At 41.3% G+C, this 23,931-nt stretch overlaps 1 protein-coding gene across 1 annotated transcript; it reads right to left on the bottom strand.

Moving 5' to 3' along the window:
- Positions 1–6,521: 6,521 nt before the first annotated feature.
- Positions 6,522–23,504, bottom strand: si:dkey-100n23.5 (cyclic AMP receptor 1). Its single transcript, XM_055151799.1, has 11 exons — positions 23,363–23,504; positions 21,644–21,696; positions 21,356–21,410; positions 20,418–20,474; positions 20,278–20,338; positions 18,227–18,314; positions 15,372–15,461; positions 14,946–14,984; positions 11,048–11,126; positions 9,224–9,271; positions 6,522–6,714 (listed from the first exon to the last, which is right to left on the bottom strand). Exons 1-11 carry the CDS (start codon positions 23,441–23,443, stop codon positions 6,628–6,630), a joined length of 738 nt encoding a protein of 245 aa, XP_055007774.1. The 5' UTR covers positions 23,444–23,504; the 3' UTR covers positions 6,522–6,627.
- Between the last annotated feature and the right edge of the window lie 427 nt (positions 23,505–23,931).

Below are 23,931 nucleotides of genomic sequence, written 5' to 3' on the forward strand. Positions count from 1 at the left end.
TTGTCATGTCTCAGGAACAATCACTTTCATTCTCGCGCTAATCAGGAATAATCTTGCTGTTCTGACATGTTCCACACAGACTTAATGTCCCCAACCTCAACCCATCTCACGACAAAGTCCATCATCAACCACCAATCCGAGCATCTTCCTGAGCAATATAACAGTCTTTTATTTCCTTTATCTATACTTGAAAAAGTTTTGGCTATAGACCCCAAATATATGAACTTGGAAATTTGCTTAGGCCAGTGTAGGACAAGAATAACTTTTTCTTCCATGTTAAAATGTAGACATTAGAAATACATAGTTCATGCCTCAACGTCTAGTCTAAAATGCAGATGAGCATACCCAAAAAGACAATAAACATTGAAAGAGACAACTAAAAAGTGATTTCTTGCAAATGCAGCCAGGATGAGAGGTTAGGAAAAAAGGCCAGGAAGAAGAGAAGTTGGATAGTGACAGATACACGTTGAAGTGCAAAGGAGGGGGAGGAGGGATGTTTCTCCTATGCGAGCCAGGCTAATGAAAGATGAATGAGGGAGGCAGCGGTGAGAGGGGGAGTGTAGCTGCGGGCGATGCCTGCATGAGTTGCTCTGTGTGTCGCATTAGATTGTGTGTGCGCTCTCCTCCTCAGTCGGCTCTCTGCTGTTGGACAGCAGGGATGGTGTTGTGTATACCGTATGACTCATGAGCAAATGGTCAACAAAATGCAACTATATGGAGCGCTACATCTAGGTTTGCCACCACCTGTAAACTAACAGTCAATATCACGCGTGCATAAGACTCTGAGCCCTACTTATTTATTCTCACAGCTGATCTATCAAGTTGCCAGTCACTCTTCCCTCTATCCTTCAGACTGTGTACACTACCTCGGCCTATGTCCTCTAAAATCCCACCCTGCCAGCAGCACTTTTTCTGCCATAAATACATTGTGCACAGCCTGCCCCTTGTGGTGCACTAACCAGTAGAGTCCAACCAATATATAGTCAATGCTGATATTAAGGGACTCAAAAGTGATGATTATCAAAGAACTGTTCATTGACATGGGGGAAATAAGCAACTGACAATAGTGATAATGACCAGGTATTTCAATTCAAGTTCAAGAAATTACATTTATATTGAGACAACAATATATGAAAGTATGCATTGCAGCATACCTCCAATAATTCAAAAGCTGAAAAAAATGCAGGCTGGGACCCATGGGATTGAAGCGGCTAACGAGTACCAACAAAATAAAACCCAAACAAAGAGACATCCTGTTTCTTGGAACACAACACCACTCAACCCTCAGCGCTTGAAGCCGACAGTGAAAGCACCGTGTGCAAAATCTGCTCATTGTACAGTTTGACGTGTTCATGTAGCACCATGTGTCTGAGGTTTTGTCCACGCCACCGGTAATGCCTGACTGTCAATGCACGTGAACATATCCTTGCGAGTGGCTGTGCTGTGAGTTTGTGTTCGTCTTTATGTTTGTGTGAGTTACAGAGAGCGAGAGACAGGGAGTGTGCATGTGTGTGTAAGAGAGAGCGCGAGAGACGGGGAGGGAGGGTGAAGCAGATGATAGAGTAGGCTTTAGCGATTCCCTGGAGTGTGAGGCAGCGTTTACGGCACTCTCAGAGCAGCCAGAGTGATGAATATTTAAAGACGTGCCTGAAAGAGCAGGGGGAGTGTTGCGTGTGTGATTGCGTGTGTCTGCCGATGTGTGTACAAGTCCAAGAGTGCTTGAGAGAGGTTATGTCCGTCTTTATCATTGTGTGGAAATTAATATGACGATAGATACAGATGCCTGTTGGTAAAGTTAATGAGAACTATACAAGCCTTAGATATAGGTTTGAGTATGGCCATTACTGTACTACAATTTAAATGAGTCTGACAGACTGTGAGAGTCCTAAGTTCTTCAAAGTATTGCTTATTCTATGCAATCATATTTATTAAAGATCTTCTAAAAAAATTCTATCAAGACGTCATAATATAAAGATCATGGACCTGGGTGGGACCACCTGGAGGCAGACAGCGGAAACTGAGATGAAAGAGCAAAATGTCATGGACTTTTATACAGAAAAGTCAGAGGTCAGACATGTAATGGGTAGTAGTTGTAGAGCAGGGGTGTCCAAACTTTTTTCATCAAGGGCCACATATCTAAACACAGAAGAAGAAGAGGCCGATCGAGGGCCGTAGACTGATGCTCAGTCTAATAATTTAAATATGTGCAGGTTTAACACGTTAGAATGAGCCATCAGTTTATATTCATGTAAGATCCTTAAAACCACACACTAAATATTAAATATTAGCTTTATTAAGGTAGATTTTCAAAAAACTTGGAGTAAAAAAATATTTTTTAAATGATGCAAGGTTATTTGGGCCAATTCACCTGGAAGCTTGAGGGCCAAGAAAAATTTGTCTGAGGGCCACATTTGGCCCCCGGGCCATAGTTTGGACATGCCTGTTGTAGAGGATTGTGTAACACTTTCATGATGGGCATCAGTTAATGATGGGTTATCAGCTTATAAACATGGAATGAGACAAAATCCAATTAGTATAAGTGACACAAGCCATGGATGCACTTTCAGGTGTGGTGTTCTTTTTGTGAGATGTTAGGATCATTTTGGGACAATAGCTATGGGGCATACACCAGCAAAAAGTTCAACTTGTGTTTTTGTATTTTAGTTTTTTCTTCTTATGGTTCACCTAGGACACTGAAATGTTGATGTTAGTGTCTCATGTGTGGATAATATCTATGACAATGATCTTCCTCAAAAGCTTTGAAAACCCTCAAACTCAACCCTATGCCTTTGGCTTATCCAAGTTTTAGAAGGGGTGTCTATGGTCACAGGTCTTATTAGGTACAGATAAAATAATCACCATTTAGATATTTTTCATTTAGATTCTAGGATTCAGATTCAAAAGAGATATTGATTTCTTCTTTTTTAGGCAAGTAACATGTAATCAAAATACCTTGACATGTTTCAGCTGCTATTATGAGTCTGAGACATGAAAGACAGACACTGCCATTATGAAACATAACATACTCAATATCAGTATCTTAAAAGCCAACTTGTTAAAGTAAACAAAACACAAAAAGTGTAGCGCAAACCAGACATTGTACACTGTAACACACACACATTCATCATGACTGTAATATATTCAGCGAACCAAAGAACAACTGAATGTAGAATTGAAGAGAAAGCAGGATGAGAAAGAGGCAGTGCATTCTGGGATGCAGAACGCCAAATACTACGAGATAAGAGTTAATATATCCCCCGACTTGGTTCCAGTCTTTCTTCTTCCTTCCATCCCTCCTTCCATCCTCCTCCTCCCGTTTCTCTTTGAGGAATGAATAATAACTGCTGCTTTGAGATTTCCTCCCTCGTTTTTCAAAGCACAGAGCTGAGATGGGGAAGGTCTGCCTGGCCTGGGCTGCATACACACACGCGCGCAAAGGCGCCGTGAAGTGCACACAGACACACAGCGTCTTGTTCGCGCAGCTCGCCTGGAGCAGGGAAATCAGATCTCCTCCAGAGAAAGGCGGGTGGAGGGAGGTGGGGGGGGGGGGCTGTAGGGTGCACATACAAAAATCCCCTGCAAATACATCTGTGCACTGTAAAACTCACATGGACTATTGAGAAAACCTAGTATAACCACATAGGAGAACTATGTCCTGGAGCAACATTGTCTCCTATGCTATAAGACACCTTGCAGCTCCAAGCTGTTGCCAATGTATACTGTATAGGTAGTATAAAACCCACAAAACTACTAATTTTGGTGGTTGTCAAGCAAAAATGGCAAAGACTCACATAGCAGCAAAGTTCTGATAACAGAAGAGCGTGCTGTCCTGGACGAGCACTCACACGTCAAGCTGCGTTGCACCACTGAAATCAGCAGCTAGATTTTGAGGAGAGGGCTTATTTATGCAAACAGGCGTACAAGCATGCACAGTAGGAATCTAGACAAGCCTTGTAAACAAACACACACCCACACCATAAAGCACACGAGGGAGGCAATGTGAGAAGCAGGCTGTGAAAACTCTAGTAGTACCCGTGCACAACGCTCAAACACACATTCACACAAAAAGCTGCGAATGAGGGTCCAAGCGAGGGAAGAAGAGAAGGACATTGTAGAAGGGTACGTGGAGATGTGGATGCTGCTGCCACATGAGAGCATCATACTGAAGGAAGGTTTGAGCACAAGGGGTTGACAGAGAACCCAGGGCCTGACTGCCCCTCAACAGTCCTGTGTGCCACTGAGAAAAAGTAGAAGCGCTTTCCCCATTTCAATTCGCAACAGCTGGTGTCGAATTAACACATTTACCAGTGCACATTTGGAACAGATTAAAATTGCGCGTGGCGTGCAAATGTATGTGTGCATGTTTATGAGTGCGAAGAAAATGACATGAGCCAAAACTGTTTGTGTGTTTGTTTGGGGGAGTGTCTCTGTGTGTTAATGCGAAAGATCAGGGTAAAATAGAGGGGAAGAGTGCGGAGGAGCAGGGCGCGGAGAAGGAGCGAGGTCTACCCGCCGGCTTTAGCTGCTGCCCTGGGCCGTCTCTCTAAGCCCTGTTTAGGAGGCTTTGGAGCTCAGATAGAAATAATCCCCCACTCAGACACACGCGCAGCAAGGCGCGCGCGCACACACACAAAACGGACTACACACGGTTGGAGCGGACAAACAAGGGCGCACACGCAGACTCTCGCAGTTCCCGCGCACACGGCAACAAGCAGCGATCGACAGCACATTCACCTCGGCACGAAACCGCCCGGTGCCCGCCTACACACACGCACACGCACTCACACGCGCACACACGCGCGCGCACTCACACTCACACAGACACACACGCACGCATCGTGTCTGTCTACTGCTTCCACACGGCAGAGCACAGCGACATCAGCGCGGCACCGTGACAAACACTTTACACACTCCAGCACTCAGCGAGCGGGAGGGAAAGGAGGAGAAAAAAGGCAGCAGAGGATATGAGCCAAGCAGAGTGAGGGAAGTGGGGAGGGGGTGAGGGAAAGGGGGAGGGGAGGCTAACAAATTAATAGGAGCCGGAGATATATACAGCCTGCGCTGCCGAGTGGGGGAGTAGGCAGAGGGGGGTTGAGAGCAATTCATTCCTGTTCTCTCAGGAGGAAGACAGAAGGTAGCGCAGCGAGCAAGTAGAAATTTGCTCATATAAAGAGAGAGATGCGTGCGAATGGAGCCTGTACCTAGTGTTTGTCCGTCAGTTTGAACTTTATTTATTTTATTTTAATAACTGTAAGGTATTCCTGGTTTGCATAGGTTATAGAACAACAACATTACTGATGTAGTACATGGCTTAGAGCATACTTTCAAATAAACCAACAACATAAAAGAATTCATTATTTGAATAATGTCACTGCCTGGCTAACAAAAATTCTTAAAAATAGCTCAGGAGGGTTTAATTTACAAGCTAATGTCATTATAAGTTTAAAAGTCTATGTTGTACTGGTAAAGGTTTCGAATGCATAGATTTTGACTGAGTCGTTTAGTAGTAATGCATGTTTGCATCAAATATACAATGGTATACTGAATATAATACTCCCAGTCTCTCACTATGCAGAGATGCAACTTTAAACTGGACCTAGAGAATGAATGAAGGTGAGAGTGAATGACAATGGGCAGTGTACTCATTTAAGACCCAAAGTTACATTATTTGACTCCTTCATTCAGCCCCAATAGTAATATGCAGAGAGCAACAAATTAATGACTAGGGTGATGAAGTATGAGAGCTTTGTAAGAAATGATTCTATGCTGACAGTCAGCACAGGTTAAGGAAAACTGTGCTCATTAGATAAACTCATGAAGTCTGATGCTGATGGGTCACACTGTAACCAAAAATATAAACTACTAACATAAAACGTAGATCATATAAAACAAAAGGAAAACAAAATGTTATAGCTAGGTAGCAGAGGTATCAGGGTAACTGGATCGAGGGCAGTGGAGGGGTGAGCGCTGCACGCAGTTTGTCATCTTCATCAGCCGACAGCAGGGGCACGGGGAGGGAGAGCTAGAGAGGTGGTGGGCCAAAAGGGTCGCTTGGGGGATGGGCACTGTTTGAGCGGTGCCTTTGAGAGACGTTGACCCTGTAATTGACCTGTGTCTCCGCCTACATTGCCGTGGCGACAAGCAGAGCCGCCACAGCTAATCACTTAGTAACCCTGACCTGTCAATCACACCGGTTTGAAGCGCAGTCGGGAGGAAGCTGGGGGAAGGGAAATGAAAGAAAGTGGGAATTGGAAAGTGAGAGATTGGGCGCAGGAGGACGGGAAGAGAAGGTAGGAGTAATAACAGCATAGGGGTTATCATTTACTGGACCACCCGCCTCCACCCGCAAACCCTCAGCCAGTAAAGCCCTTGTTTTTTGTGTGTGTGTGTGTTTTTTTTTTAAAGCCAATAAAATGCACTAGGCTTACACACATACACGCACTCAGAGTCTTGTAGTGCCGCTTCGGAGAGAGAGAGCGAGAGCAAGCGCAAGGCTTTCGGAGAGAGTTGAGATAAGAAAGAGAACGAAAGGGAAAAAGCAGAGGGAGGCGGCACAGACCAGATAAGATAATCAGAGAAGCAAATATGCAAATAGTCTATGTGGCTGATGTGTCTGTGCATGCTGTGTTACCTGTTGATGAGGGGGAAGATCGACACCAGCAGGTAAACTGAGGGATACCATTTCAACGGTCTGATCTCCTCCGCTAAAGAAACCTGCAAGACAGAAACAAGTCTACAATGACTAATACAAAGATTGAGCGGTGAAACTGTCATAATTATTTGAAAACTGGTGTGCCTTAACTGGTACATCCCCGTACCAAGGCGAAAAACACAGACCAATTAAAAGCTAATCAAATATTAACCTGCTGATAACACACAATACCCACTGTGATATGAGTAAGAAACAAGGATCCCAATTAAACAGGAAGCTAATCCATGATGCGTTCAGTTTACTTTGAAATAGACAGACACACAGAGGAAAGTGGAAATGAGGGGGAAGAGGCTGGTGGTGTAGAGCTTTTACAAGCTGTTATAACTAATTCCCACGAGAGGAGGACTCCTTTCGTCGGGAAGAGGCAGAGCAGCACGGCCCCTGGATCGATTTTCTGCGCTGTGCTGTTTTTACCCCTCCTCCTCCTCCTCCTCCTCCTCCTCCTCCTCCTCCCCTCAGGCACGGACACAGGCACGGACACAGGCACGTTGTAGCCGGGCCAGCAGCACGCATCCCTCCTCCCTCTCTTTCTCTCTCTCTCCCTCTCCTCTCTCTCTTGCGCTCTCTCTCCTCCTCTCTCGCAGTCAGAGCCGGCAGGCAGGCCCACAAGAGCACACGAGTCTCGCTCTACCCCCACATGCTGGAAATTAATTACTCACCAGAAAAGACCCAGCGGCGTGCAAGCTCTAACGCAGGCATTTTAAAGAATTCTAATGAAAATCGCCAGGGCCCCGCAGAGGTGTTTTATGACTATATGTGTGCGTGGATCAGAGAGGCTGGGGGAGGTATGCAAACAAGAGGCAAGTTTTCACCTTGACCATATAATGAACTGAACACAACGCAAATGCATTCTAGCTCTATCACTAAAACCTGTTGAACATGTGTGAATGAGGTTAAAAAAGTCTAATCTAAAGGTTAACATAAATATGTAATTGGTGAACACCTCCTGGTTCAGTAATTGCATGCCCATAAAAAAAACAATCCCAAAGAAATCCCAGTTCAGTGCTGCAGCAAACATCTGAGGAATTCAAACAGAGAGAGACAGGATGCGGAAAAGTGGAGAGAGGAGGAAGACCCTTGTGCTTCTAATCACAGCCCTCCTGTGTCAGAGGCCTTGGTGCGGCTCCAGAGGCAAAGGGGAATGAAACCGTAATTATGTGCAGCGAGCCTGGCGGTCCCAGCGTTAATGACGCACGCTAGATTACAGGCAGTTATCAGCGGCAAGCCATTCCCTGCATCAGCCGCGCTCAGTCATCGCAGAGATTTAACATTGATAAGATACTACTTTATATGATATTTTATCATAGCAATTCCAAATATAAGCACAAATTATTGTCTATATAAAACAGCATAATAGTTAATAATAGCATGCCTTGTTATCAGTTATTTATAGGCATTAATCTATTAAAATATGCTAAAATAGAAACTGGCAAGCTCAAAGATGTTGCCACAAGAGGAATTGGACAGGGATGGCAATACATGTGCTATAACTCATTACCACTACTTAAAGCACCTCTCATTTAACAACAATTAAGCTTGTTGACTGACTATCATTGTAAATGCAACGTGTCTACAAGTAGTTTCCCCTTTCATAGAGCTGTATACATATAAAGGTTGAAAAGTTTATCATCGTCCATGACCAAAACAAGCACGCTCTGTCTGACATATAATTTAAGGTGCTCAGGCGTGACCACAAACCTCTTGAGACACTCTGATGTGTCACGGCTGTGTGACTGACGGCGCTGATAGCTGTGAGCGCTAGTGCTGAACGTCATCACTCCCATCAGTTCCACTCTACACCAGATACAGGGCGTCCATGGCCAGCCAAGTCAGAGAGGGGAAATTGGCTGACGCGAGATTGAACATGTGAGAGCACTAAATGTGGGACTGGTCCGTGTGTGAGCCACAGGGGAGAGAGAGAGGGGGGCGAGGGGGAAATCGCAGGAGCAGGAGTTGTTGGGAGCACAGCAGGTATTGGCTTTCTCTACTTTTCACCTGCTGTTTAGCGCAAAGACACCAGGCACATGAAAGAGTTTGCGCTTGCCTGGCAAAGTGAACTCTGCTGCCCTTGTAAAAGCACGTGTAAAAGCTTCTAAATAGGAATGTGACTTTCTAAGTGTGGACACAAGAGGGAGAAAGAGACAAGATGAACTAGGTTTAAAAGAGTTAACCTGTGTTCTCTTTGTCTGTAGTAGTTTTATTTACCACTTAGGGGCAGCATCCATTTAACCTTAGCGCTAACCTGAACTCTCCACCACACCCTGCTGTGGGAGACCTGAAGCTGCTGGGTGTGGCTAGAGTAAAGGCAGGTAACCAAATGCAGTGCTAAATGTGCACAAAGGACTTATGTTTGCATATATGAAACAAATATATTATGCAATATAACAACACAACAATAACATGAATGTTTGATTTGGAATAATTGCAGAACTAATTATATATTGCTACAGAGACAAAAGTAAAGCTAGCTGATTATATCCTAATGAAGTTTTAATTTGAAGGGTTATTTACCTTTCGCCTCTCTCGTTCAGGGTTAAACGTTCCCAACCATGACTGCATCTGTAAAACGCAATAGAAATTGTTAAAAATGAAGGAAAACAAATTAAATCTGAAGTGTCTATTAAACATAAATTATAAGAATAGCATATTGTTTTTCTTTACATTTACTTTTCTAGATATGTACTGTAGTAGTCTGGATTAAATTGGTGGGTGGGTTTTAATTTGACTATGTTGTACCAAAATTGAAAAGTGGAGCAAACATGGCAGCTTTGAGAGCTCCCTAGAGAGGGACATGGGAATAGTTTTTGCTCTTCAACTCTTTTTTCTCTTGAGAGAATGAAGGAAAAATGTCAACACTAACATACGCTGATATCAAGTGAGGATTTGTGCTATTGGGGTAAAGCAGGGAGGCCGCAGAGTTGGTGTAAGTCGAGACATTAGAAGGCGAATCTCTGGAGACCAAGAGTGCGCTCCATGCAGAAGAACTACACAGCAGTGGATGATATGCCACCAGCGGCTTGTCTAGTCAGCTATTTATTAACTCTGTGTTGCCATGGTTTCTATGCATTTGGCATGATGGTCGCTGTAAATGCATGCATGATTGCATGGTATTTGTGTTACACTAGGAGATTAGACAGCTGTTTAGTCATCATATTAAGCTCACCTAGTAGATGCAGAATTGTTAGATCTGGATTAATAACCTCTTATTAACTGATTAAAAGTTGTTTTGTTGTTGTTGTTGTTTTTTTGAACAACAAGTTTTTCCAAATAAAAGTCACAAAATGTAGTGCTGATTCTTCAAGCAATGGCAACTACTACTCTTCCCGTGCAGTATTACCCTGTACAATGACATTATACTTAAAAAAAAGCTAAATCCAGTGACGTTTTCAAATAAGAAACAGGTTTCAGGAATTTTTTTTCCTTAAAATTATTATATTCTATCCCATACTCCCCTGCATCACCATCAGCCCACCTTTCAAAGCCTTTTGAAATCATTTCATGTGAGACAGCAGCTGAAAAGAGATAAAGCCCTTCATACTTATAGATGAGAGTGAAAGCAAAAACTGAAAATTTCAGGGGGAAAAACAGGGGCAAAGTGAGAATAAAGGCACAGAAGGGATAATGCAGAGAAATGAGGATGTCTGAATGTAGAACGTATACAGAGCTAGGACAAGCCGCCGAGATGCCTCAATAGTGTGAGCTGCATGAATTATGAGAAGCACGCTACAGTCATTTACTTTTTCTATCACATCAAAAAGTGATGCAGTCCATCGCTATTTCTGTCCTGTGTCCACAATTTTCTAGAACCTTCTCTACCTTTCCTTATTTTTGTTTATTGTTCAGATCTAAATCTCCTTTCTGTAATGCTTGTGTGCTTTTGCAATAGTGCTTACATGCAAAGTTAGATTAGAGGAATGGTAGCTATGTCAACTTGGTGGAATGCTGCCTCTGAGCTCGTTCTTTCGTGCAAAACACTGTTATTGAGCCGTATACTAAGAATCATGCAGCAAATAGGAAATTGATTCAACCGTTAATTTATTTAATATTATTCCATGTGTTTGCATGTCAGGTTACATTTAGTTACGCTGAATATACACTCTTTAAATTAGGATTTTTAAATAATTAAAAAGAATATATTACAAAAAATACAATTTAAATTGTTCAGATATGCCCATTTAAACTATAATGATGTAGTGTAGACTTCCCTAATAAATCAGAACCCTATTTTCAAGGAAAAGTAGTTAAAATCATGATCAATTGAAATTTTGCTTGAACGGAAGTTATGGGATTAAAAACAAGTGAAAAGTGAAAACAGAAAACAAATTTTGCACATACCCTTTTATTGGCCACAAAGATTATCCTGGCATAGCAGCAGATCATTAGCAGGATGAGGGTGAAAAGTGGCACATACCATCTAAGAAAAGAAAAGCAAGAATTACATTTAAACAAAACTTTGTAACAACAAATACTCAAATCTCCAAAATACTCAAATCTCCAAATGAGAATCTTGTTTCATTAACAGCAGGGTGTCAAAAACTAGGCATTTTATTTCTCTTCTGACAAGGAGCTCTCAAAATTATTGCAACTGCATATTTATATGCAACTTCAACATGGTGCATTTTAAAATCTCTGTGCACACTAGTACATTTCTGATACTTTTGTTATTGTCCTGTGAGTACTCTCATGATGATGGGGATTCCTCAAAGTTATTAACCCTCACACTCTCCTTGGGGTCACATAGACCCGAAGAAATTTTTTTTCCCTTCCTGCTGTCTTGGGGCGGGTCAGTCAGACCCAAAAATGTATTTTCTCACCAGGCGAGAAAAGGCGAAAAAAAAAATTTCTTCAGGTCTATGTGACCCCGAGGAAAGCGTGAGGGTTAAAAGTCAATCACCATAAAATAGCTATTTCTCAGAGTATTGTTTTTTACAGTTTAATATCTGAAATCCTTTGACTACAGCAGAAGCACGCTGTTCTTATTAAGAATGACTTAACAACTTTGGTATTTTGTGCAAAACTGACACTCAGAAAGCAAAACATAATGTCACAGTGGCACCGGAAATGCACTGCGATCTTGTTGAATGAAGTGGTGACAACTATAAGTTACATACAGAATAATACTATGGCAAGCATTTAAAAAATGATGAAAAATGTCCTGCTGAGTAAGGTGGCTGTGCGTTAATTTGCTGTCTGGGGGTTGAAAGGTTTGTGTTATGTAACCCTTTGAGATGTGATGCAAGTTCAGAGGAGTTTCAACCTCTCCCTTGTAATCACAGAACTGCCTTTGTGTCACACCAACAGACAGGTTTCTGGTCACTTTTGTTCCACTTCAGTAAATCAGTAAGAACTGTCTGACCAAGCTGTCAGCACCCTCCCTTCTCAAGTCAATACTTTACACAGTTTGGGAAAAAAAGTATAAACTCAAAATAATGGCATAAGGCATGAAAGACTAGAGCATTATTTAATTAGAAATAATGCCCAGACAAAACAAATCAAAGTCCATTTTCATTCTTTACTGGGAAAAACTTTTTTGACCATTTTGTGTTTACTGCATTTTTAAAATCTTTTTCTTTTTATGTCCTATTAGAAAGATTACAGAAGACAAATGTGTATTTAAATACATGCATGTCCAACTCGCTTCAATAATGGCACTGGACAATGATGAAAGCATTTGCAGGGGAAATCAGCCCTGCCGTTACCTCAGTGTGATTTAATAACCTGGTCCTCGGAATAAACAGCGTCCAATTACGCCAGCGCACGTCCCGTTAATGATGGAGAGACAGGCCGAGGGTGGGCGGACGGCGGAGAGGGCCAAGGAGGGGGTGGCCTTTTTAACGATAGCACGGGGGTGAGGGAGGGGGTTGGTGCGGAGGAGAGAGAGTGACGGGCGGCAGCTACAAAGTGCTCTAATTAGCATGATAATGATCTGCCATTAGAGTCGGCCGCGCTCTACAGCTGAGCAGTGTACCCGGGGAGGCAGCGAGAGTGAGACAGGAGGCAAAGCAGCAGAATCGTGAAAGCAATGCGATGGAGGAGAGGAGGATAGATCTTTAAAATGTAATAAATGAGCAGATCCAAGACGAGAGCTCGACATCATTGAAGAGTTGTAAAAAGATTGAAGATTTGCATTTGAATAAAAACGATACTGGGGGTTAGTGATCTGAGATAAAGTTATGCGAAATTTGGTTCAACTTGGAATTTGATCAGTCAGATGTATTTTGTTAGTCTTAACATGGTTTTCCTCAAAAGATATGAGCCTTCAATTGAACATTTTTAATTGAAGCCTCAAGAGTTAAAGGATACTGCAGTCCAGGCCTAGATAAACCTTCAGTAGAGTTGAGATCATGATATACCTGTTTAACTGCTTCAACAAAAGGAAGAGGGTGTGGGCAGCGTAGGGCAGCGTAGGAAGAATATTTTAGATGCACTCGAAATTCTAATATACACAGTTTACAAGCTATGTAAACTGTAGGATTATTGATACTTTGCAGTGACATCACGTTGGGGGTGTTCTACATATACCTGTATTGGGAGAATGCTTATTAGTTCCCATGGTGATACAAAGCACACATTAGCAAACACAGACAAAAAAGTTTTTATGAAAATCTAAAACTCAAGAAAAAAAAAACACAAAATAGATTTAAACAACACATTTTAGCAACCTGTGATCAAAATGAGTGTCCATGGTCCAAAGGTGACTGAAAAACTGTTGGCTAGTTTGTGAATGTCATGTTATTTGAGAGGGACTTGTTTAACAGTACAAATCAGCTCGTCTGTTATAGTTCCAAATAAGTCATCTCTTTCTGGTCAGATTGTGTAAAAATAAAGATTAGATTAATCTTAATTTGAGTAACATGGCTTCTAATAGGGCAGTGCTTTCAGTTAGCTTCACACCACCAGGGAATGTTGATGATATTAGCTGCAAAGTATCAACAGTATTTTCCTACACAAGATGAAGGGCATTAGCAGGTAAATGTCAAGGTTCAGCCATTATTGCTCCATAATTTTGCGCATTTTAGGCTTTTTCACTCGTTTTTTTTTTTTTTTTTGAGTAGTTCATGTACCATCTAATACTATATATAGATATTATTAGAGCCTTCACTTTAAAACACACATTTATAGAATGATGAATGACATACACTACATTTATTTATTATTTATATTTCTACTTGGTAGGTACTATGTCAGCAGCACCCTCAATACAGTATAGGGAGGTCTTAGCATTTGGTAGTACTAAAATTTTGCACCTACGTCACACCGCACAGTGCTCCGCTTTTCATTCTCCATCCTCCTTTCATCCCGTTTAATACGTCTATCTCCTCCGAGGCTTCCCACCCACCTCTCGTGTCCTGTCCGCGCGCTTCGCTGAACTCTGATGAAGACACACTACGCGGCGTGGGCAGAGACAAGGGCAATCTATTTCTCTCACTCTCACTCCTTTCCGTCAGGCTACGTCGCCCCTTCTCTCTCTCACTTCTCCGTCACACTAAGCGTAGCTCATATGGCTCGACTCCCACTTCTCCACCTGTAAAACTACAGCCTCTGCCCTCCTGTGCTTTTGCCTGCCAGCTGTCAGCAGGGTTTGCACATTTGAGGAGATGTGTTTCCTCCTTGATGGCTGGTGCCTTGGCCTCTAATCTCTCGTCTGGTTTGATATAATTAGAGCTAATGAAGATTCCCTGATCCTCTGAGCAATGTGTCCCTCTGGGCCATGACAGCGCACAGAACTAGACAGAGCCAAGCGCAGAGGAACAGGATAAAAGACACGCGGGCTTGTTTAGCGCTGCTGATGGCGATGTGTTGTGCTGTGTATGTGTGTCTGAGTGCATACTGCCTTATTTGTTTAGAAAGGTTTATTCCCCATTGATGCTGTGAACAGCAACACAATTACCTTGGCTCATGGCAACAATGTGCATGTCCAGGTATGTCTTTTTGGCGGTGGTGGTTGTGGTGGTAGAGAGGCCAGATGTACAGACTTGAGGTTTGTTTCAAAATGCTATCGACTGATATAATTGTGCATAGCCTCTCCTTAATAGCTAAATATAGTGTAGTATCCTCCATAATCTGATAGCAGAAGCAGTCATGAGTCTTCACACACATTTTTGGCCTTGAACTATGGGGAAAAACACAGACTCCCCTGACATACAACCCTTCACATTTCCCCATACAATCCCCACCCCCACTGCCCGATTCGGGAGAAACTTTGATGGTAGCGCTGAAAGGGTCTACTTACATCCCAAATCTCCAGGCTACGTGATCGCCTGTGATCCAGCTGAGGGAAGAGAGAGAGATGAGAGGTTACAAAGGGAAAGGAGAGCGCGAGCGGAAGGCAGACTTGTGTGACTGCGGAGGGGGAAAGCTGTGCAGCTGTAGCTATTAATAAGCCCAGAGTGGAAAAGGAGCCCAGGCCGGAGATTACAGTTCTGCCCCAGATCTCCGCTCCCTTTCTCACAATTTATCCAATCTCCAAATACTTTATTTTTTGTAGTTATTATAAGACTTACCAATATTCGTCACATAAAATGTTAAATCTTAAAATAAACTATAGCTTCTCAAAATTGGAATAAAGCCAGGTCAAAAGCACTATATTTAGCAGAATAAATGCAGTCGTTGGCAGTGTCTGCAAAACTTCTACAATCAATAAATGAAGTGGACTTACCACCAAGCTCCTGCAGGGCCGTAAAAGCCCTTCATCAGGGGCAGAGAGGCCATGGCCAAAGGCACCCCCCATGCAGTGAGATGGTACAAGCTGCAAAAGTGGAAATATTTGATTAGACGCATTTTATCTGCAGCTTTATAGCAATAGGTTTTCCCATTGTTGCCCCCCCACATGTGGGGAGTTTTTGAGGAGCTAAAATGTCTTCTAATCCAGACTGCCAATTACCCAGTGTAACACAGACTGTAATTACGCACTCAATTACCATTCCAACAAAGATGCTTACGTATATCAAACCACAACAATGCAGTAGTATCCAAATTGAGTTTCTTAAGGATGGATATTGTAAATTAGTTATACAAAAACTTTGTGGTGTTGCTGCTTAGTTGCTGAAGAATTTATAGATATTTTCCTCACAGTTTAAGGCGGTTGTGAAAGTTAATTTTCACACGACGACAGAAGTGTAGAAGACAGATTTATGCTCTTGTGTCTTTTCAGTGAAAGCATCAATACCTAATAGAGCACACAGCAGCTCCCAGTCAATAGAGTAGACGACCTGCCCCTGACTCATTCCCAATGTGGTCAATTGAACTGTAGCAACATGTCTGACAAATTCTTAATTCCTCTCAGTCATACATTAATCCAATTCTTCAGAGGAGATAGTAGTGTTGTCACGTTACTAAAATTTCAAACTCGATTACAATTCTGACGAATAGACTCAATACTTATTACTGATTCCGATACCACTATGATAATTATGATAATTATGAACGTGAATTACAACAGAATGTGATTTACAACATTAAATCTTTTGGCAACCCTAACAGACAGTGGATTAAAAGTAACCGAAATGTTGACTTCTGACATTTATAGATATGTTCAATACAATCCAAGAGGACAAAATGACGAAGAAACTTTGATGGCAGCATAAACGAAACCACGCTTGTCGTAGGAGGGGAGACACAACCAGTGAAATCACGGCCACCGTTGCGTAGCGTGACAAGTGGTGGTAATGTGTGTGCTTGCGTGTGTGCAGAGGGGAGGGGGACTTGTCGGAAAATCAATGCTGCGAGCTCCGAGCCCCCGATGCCTCACACGCTGCTTCTCTAGCGCACACACGGCACACCGACAGCGCAAAGCCGGAGAAATGACGAGGTCCAAGGCAGCGCGCAACATGGGCTTAATGAGGCACAGCAGGAGTGTTGTGAGCCGCGCATCTCTCGCACACCTACTCATGCACACACCAGAGTCTGCGTAGACGTTTCTCTTGAGGCTTAATCTCATTTCTCACCTCGATTCGCAGCCTCTCCACTGCCCCCGTGCCCAGAGCGTACATAACAGATTCTGAACACTCGAAAACCTGCTCGCAGTGCACACATTGCACGCCGACACTTTCTTCCGTGCTCGCACCCACTCCAATCACTGTTAGATCATTCAACCTACACTTTCGGTCTCCTCTGGTGATTCGTTCATTCATAAACCATCACACTGTGCCGTGATTACGTGGAAGGCAGTAGAGGAGAGAGGATGGGGGGTTAGGGAGGGTTGATTGTGCATGCATACAAAGTCGCGCAGCTGCCTGTCTAAACACATAGAGCTTATCTATCCACGGTCGATACATGACAGCCCCCCTGACGCTCCAGCCTTCGCTTTGCTCTAGCCTATTAAGCAGTGTGTTTTTCCCCCTTCTGCTTCATGTATGACCAGCTACACACAAAACAGACATATCCTCCATCCACTTAAGTCCCTCTGGACTCATGAGAGGTGTGCGCTGATAAGGCTCGGGAGCGGACTGAGTTTGGTCCCCCAGCAACCCTCTTTCCTCAGCCCATAAAGCTGTCTCTGTCTGAGTTATACCACCATTTTATCGTCTGCCTTATTGCTAATCAATGCAGGGAAATTCCCATGGGGGGGAACCATCTCCTTTTACCACCCAGACCTCTTTGCATTCAGCAGCGTTCGAGAGATGTGCACACCGAAGCACATCCACACACCACCAACAATCCGCTTGCGCGTTTGCGAGTTCTTACTAACTTGTTAAATTTTGAGACTTTTTGCCTACAGACACATTTAATTTTTAAGATTGTGTGTTTATATCACAAAGCGTTGCACCAGGCAAATAAAAAGTGAAACTATCTGACACAAGCGCACAAATTCACACTCTCTCTACGGCGAGTGCTCCTGGGAGTTTGAGCGACAGAAACACAAAGCCACAAAGCGTGAAGGCGGCTGCGAGCGCACACACACAGAGAAACACACTTAACGGCTGACACTCACTCCCATTTCAATTAGAGCGCCGACTGCTTGGAACAGAAGAGGAATAGGAGGGGGAGGGAGGGGCCGCCAGCGCTTTACGAGGAGACACATGCTCGGCAGTCCAAACACATGCGCACGCACACACAGGCGTCTCACAGCTGCAGGCTTTCTGCCGATACCTACAATCTGCAGAGCCAGTGCGTTTACACACACACAAATACACGCATTGGTTGGAAACTTGAGATGGTAGTTTTGAGCAAAATCACATACACGGTACAAAAATAAGAAATTATTTCCCCTTTCTGGAATCAACAAAATCTACTCATCAACAGGAGATAACAGTGTTGACCAAAGGCAATATCGTTGCTTTTAGCTTTTCCTTTGATATTTCCATGGCCAATCCATTCCATACAGATTTCAGAATTTTTAAATCTAAAACACAGTTTTTTGCTGGTTTCACATATGGCTCACATGCATGCACAAAGAAGCAGAAGAAACCAGAGCTCTGCTTAGAACCAACTCAGACCCAGGGTGTATGTGACTCATAAAGCCATGAGAAGTACAAATAAATAAAACTATATTCAAAACTACATCCTACTCACATCTCAAATCTGGTGGTGCTTATTTCACAAACCAAGTTGAGGTAGAGGTTTAGAGTGATGAGGCAAACCCAGGCCAGGGCACTCCAGTCTGTAGGGACACAGAAAAACAACAAGGTCAAACCACAACACAGCTCCAGCACACAAAGAGCAACTACAAAAGCACACATGCGTAAGAAGGCTCATCAGTTCCACTTTTTGATAAATGAGGCCCTATTCTGCAGTAATATGAGGGAAACCTGTGGCTTAAGGTGATGGATGGGGATCTGATAACGTACGTGAGCGAATAGTGGACAACAGAATGTGAGGCAAATGTGGAAGACGAACCAGGCATTAACTGACGGCAATCATTTATTGTAAAAGGCTTAAAAATCTCACTCTCCTTTTCAGGCCTGTTTTAAATGTATGTGGGCTCCATTGTGTGCATCTTTATTGACAGAACTGGCAGAGCAACTGCAGTGAAAGATAGCTACTGCTTCAAACTCAAGTTTCAGTATGCAGTAACAAAGAACAAGCCCAAAAAGGCCTTGACAAGGTCAAGTGTATCTTACATAACAGTATACATCTCAGTTACATCACATTTGCGATTGTAAGTAATTGTTAAAAGTAATTGGTAATTATTATTCCTGCACTTTTGTTAAATTACACAGTTTAATCCTTAAATTTTTTGTGTAACATCTAAACCTGAACCACAACATTTTACGTTTTAACACATTTCTGATGGACTACCATATACAGTAGGTCTGTCACGATAAATATATACAATAAGCAATAATATTTGATTTTTATTTTATGCCACTCACACAATAACGCAAATTTAAACCATACACACTGTTCTAAATGTACAATGTTCATCATGAGCTGCAAGAAATAAACAGCTGAATGAAAGACATTAGTACTTAGTTTACATCTGTAATGAATCATCGAATTTATTAACTCAACCTTTACAGCTTAAATATTATCATATATCCAAAAAATTACCAAAAAGTTGCCAGGTGTGCAAAAAAAATGTACACACAATAAATAAATACTGTTTCTGCTTTCATATATTGAATGTTCAATCGATATTGTAATTACGGAGACAGGCCTACTGCCATAATATAATCTCAATTGTTACCTGAGATAAATTTTGCTAATCATACTTTCACAAAATATTTGTCATAATAAAGGTCACCATCCTACAGGAGTATAAAGGGCAGGATTGAAGGAAAAGAAACTCCTCATATATGAGACCATTAATATAATATAATACAATATAATTGTTTCTATGAAGGTAAATAAATCTGTCAATAAATCCAGACACATTCAGCACTGATTTGGGTGAGGCCTTTGGGTGTGAACACAGCAGGTAAAAAACACATCTGGCATGTAAGGCCAGTAATACTGTATTGCAGTTACCAAGAAAACAAACCAAAAAAAAACTCACTTCACTATGTTTATCAATGTTCTAATTGTATCTTCTGTTCACTGGTGTCTGAATAGTGAAACTTCATGACAAACTTTTAAAGGTGCACTGCACAACTTTTCTGGTGGAGGATCCATTACCTGCTTGTTTCTATGGAGATGTTATTGCTTTGCTTGGAATGTTCCATGGTATGACATTAAATATATACATCTAGCATTTATCCATTATGAGTGTTTTTATTGCTCAAAAATACAAAAATTCCTTCTGTGAATAAAGGCGACTCTCCACAGATCTGAAATGTAACATAGCGTAGTGCTGTAATCTGCTTGTCTCCCTCGTGATAAATAGGTTTAGTTTATACTGTGGAACATTCTAGACAAAGAAATAACATCTCCATGGAGACAAGCAGGTGACATTCCCTCCACTAGAAATGTTGTGCAGTGCACCTTTAATTTCAATGAAATAAATATTAATTCATTTATAATTGGCTTTGTAATTCAATTATCTAACACTAACATTGGGTTTCTCCAGAGTAAGTCATAATTAAATCGGGTATGTATACTTGAATAATTTCCATTTTCATCTGTTTGATGATGAATAACGTGTTTCAGAGATTGGGGGAACAGGTACACAGTAGAATCTGACTTACCGAAGTATGTGAGCCACCAGGCCTGGAAGTCACAAAGTGACCCCTCCAGGTGGGTGTCTCCCTATATGAAAACAGCAAAGAGCAAAATGTAAAAATGTTTAAAAATGTCCAAAATAAGAGTGATAAAAGAACTGACGTACCATGACATATGCAACACTGTCGAAGATAGCAGCTATAGTGAGGCTCAGAATCATCTTCTGTTAAGAAAAATAATAATTTACTTCCTTTATGACTACAGTGCTTGGAGTGGCTTTGAAAGCTGTAAAGCACATTACAAGTGTAAGGCACTGTTATTATTGTTTAATCCGTCTTTATAGAAATACATGGTTTATTAGTACTTTTCTTTATAAATGCTTATTTTGCAGGAACTCCCATGAAGTTCAAGTATTTGACTGGCTAGATATGTCTTTACTAGTAATAAAAAAAACAAAAAACACAACTGATGGTCCCTAAAGAAAGCTTTAAACTGTAGTTTATCAGTTAGTAGTAAAGAGGTGTGCTGTGTAATTTCAGGGAGGTTGTTGCTATGCAGGTTAACCTTCCAATGCGACATACCCTGACATGTAAATAGAAACGATATTCACTGACACAAACAAACCCTTTCATTCAATTGTGTCGAGAGATGACCCGTGCTACAAAAAACAAGCAAAAGAAGAAGGAGGAGGAGGTGAGGGGGTAGGGAATATCTAGAGACAGAAAAAGAGCGTAGGAGGGCCAAAGTGCACTAAAGACTATTGACTGATGGATAACCTTTGTAAGGGGATGGAGGAAAGGAGAAGCTTTATGCAGCCGAAGAGGACAGAGGGAGGAGGCAGAGGTGAAGTGGGCAGAGGAGCAGGATGAGGTTATGCTCCATGACCTGGTTCAGAGGTAATAGGATCCATCAGGCCAATATAAGCTGTCATTTTCTTCAGATTATGAGGATTCTGTTAAAAGCATTGTTCGACCTAACAGACTTGTTTCACAGGGTTCAGACAGGACTAGCAGTGCACTATACTACAAGAATTACTAATATAAAGGCAACAGAAGCAGTCAGCTAAAAAAGAAAAAAAAATCATAATAAAAAGCAACATATTACCTGTGCAACAGAGTTGTACCGTCGAAGCAGCCAGATAACAAACAGCATCCAAAGGCTGAGGAAAAACAGCAGCAACTGCTTCAGTATAATGACTTCAGCATTGGCTAAATGTTGTCTAATTGACGTGTACCTTACTGAATGTAAAAACATGATTCTATATTTCACAGTTATCCCTGCAACATTTACAATAACTACTGAGTCTAAGGGAGGTGCTATGCAAACTATGTTATAATATATTCACTATCAAACATTAGTATAATTAGTGTAGTGATAAATTCATAAATTTACCATCCCAACAATGAGAATGTTCCTGTGGCTCGTTTCACTGTCAGGATCACAATCTATAAAGCAGAGAAAAATATATAGTATTTGGCTTTAGGCAACAAAGTTTAAAGATACTTCTATAAATGTTAACATATCAAATGTGATGCATAATCAGTACTAAATCAGTATTACCAGGGTACTGGCAGCCTGTTCAAGAGTATTAAAGAGGGACTGCTAAGCAATGAATGACTGGTGAATGTGGGGCCATGGAGTAGAAAATAGGTTATTTAGATAAGTGCATTGCTTGCCTCGAAAACCTTTAAGCAAAACAACATAACAGCAGCATTCCCCCCTCTGATGAAAAGGATAAATGATAACCCAAGGCTCTTTGCTGTTGACAGCAAACTGTCACTATAGCATGTAGGTAGTCATCTACATCCACACTTTAAAATTCTTTAATTCCTTGACAAACCAGTCTTGGTATATTTATATATATATATATATATATATATATATATATATATATATATATATATTAAAAAAGAGAAAGAAAAATGATAGCATTTACTGTTAACAATTATGGTAATCAATTTCTAATTGCATTAATAACATTGGACATAATGGCCAAGTTGTTTATGTAATAATTTAATGTTTTAGTTCTCAAGATAATTATCCAAGAAAAGCTCCAGAAAGCACAATGAATGAGTCACACAAGTCTCTCATTTGAGCTGCCACTTTGCATGCTGAAATCTAGTTTGTTTAAATCTAAAAAGGACTTGACGATTTGAATCCTCAACACCTAAACCCCATCACCTCCAGCCAATCATTAATTTGTGTTAGTGCAGCCTCTGCAGCTCAGTGAGTAAACTCTGCAGGTTCTGATCTTTCACATGAGGCACTGCCTATCCATATAGTGACAAAAATGTTTATGTGTACTTCTCTTTTCAGGTTTAGGAATTGGCAACCCATGTTCAGTTGTGATTGTAGCAGTTCATTTACATTTACTTTAAATTGATACTTGGCAGCTGATAACATCAACATTCTCTGGAGTGTGATGCTAACCCTAGGCATACTCTATGAGGCTGAAGCTCCATTACACACTTTATTCTTTGTTTTAACACAATCTGACCATGAACAACCGACTTAGAGCTAAAACAAGAGAGCTGATTTTGAATTGTTAAACAAATCTCTGAGATAACATTAGCTACAGTCATAAGTTAGCTAGCATACAGTTAAAATCAAGAGTTTTTCAGTTAGTCACGCTCACACTTTTTCGTTGAAAATCACACCTAAACTGGATCATAATCATGTACTGATCATAGACTATTGAAAATATGTTTAAAACCATTTTGTACTTTTTTGAGTTTTTAGACCATCTTAAAACATGTGTGGTAATTCCTGCTAATGTGCATTATGTCACTATGGTAACTGTTGAACACGCAGTCATAAGCATACAGGTAGAGCCTCCCCAGAGTGATATCACTTCATAGTATCAATATAAAGGCTGGCTGCTTTTCTGCTCAAAGTAGTTAAATAATGTTATCTGCCAGATAACTTTAACTTGTCATCAACGTTTTAAGTTATGATACTCTAACGTTTTTTTCAGCTGGTTAATTGTAGACGAAGCAAGAAGCCATCACGAAAAATCATTTGACACGTTTGCTCTGTCATGTCCTGATGTTTTGGTTGGAAAGCGTGATTAGCTGCTTCGCCAAATTTTGGGGGTACACGGAGGCAACTTACACATCGATGATCTTCTGAGTCATCGTTGAAAAATACGCATCGTGATTCGTTGTTTGATATTTTGAAACTTTCAATTGACATCTTAAATTAAAAAAGAGATATGGAAGGTGCTTATGTTGCTCTGTTGTAGTTTTACTAACGCTTCCTGTTTCTACTGTGCGGTGCGAGGGACAAAAAGCTGTACAGAAAACGCAGTGGCTCTGGTGTAGACTAGATTCAGAAAAGTGCTGCAATTTGAAATGTTTAATCAGGCCTTAATATGATAATAATTATTGACTAATCTAATTCAATAGGTAAAAAATATATATGGTACATAAGCTAAAAGTTGGCTGCATATTTTTTATTTCCTTTGATCTGAAACTATTAGGCTGTTTTATCTTTATATATGGGTGCTGTGTGGCAGTGATCATAAAACTTGTGATCTGACTTTCTCCACAGCTTAACTGGCAAATTTAAAAATACTTAAGATTAAAACCATACAATCAGAGAGTAGACTGTATCCAGTATGCAATTTACAAAAGGACAGTTTTGTATACTACTGGAATTTCACTGTGCAGATTACAACAGTA

The sequence above is a fragment of the Boleophthalmus pectinirostris genome, unplaced genomic scaffold (assembly GCF_026225935.1).
Source record: "Boleophthalmus pectinirostris isolate CB_2022bp ecotype Guang Dong unplaced genomic scaffold, ASM2622593v1 HiC_scaffold_1, whole genome shotgun sequence".
NCBI classification, from domain to species: Eukaryota; Metazoa; Chordata; class Actinopteri; order Gobiiformes; family Gobiidae; genus Boleophthalmus; species Boleophthalmus pectinirostris.

Coding starts and splice junctions, on each gene's coding strand:
- si:dkey-100n23.5 (XM_055151799.1), bottom strand. CDS start 23,443: ATGTCAATTGAAAGTTTCAAAATATCAAACAACGAATCACGATGCGTA. Junction 21,411..21,643: donor ACATTCTCATTGTTGGGATG/GTAAATTTATGA, acceptor GTTTTTCCTCAG/CCTTTGGATGCTGTTTGTTA. Junction 15,462..18,226: donor AGCACCACCAGATTTGAGAT/GTGAGTAGGATG, acceptor CCACTTTTGCAG/CTTGTACCATCTCACTGCAT.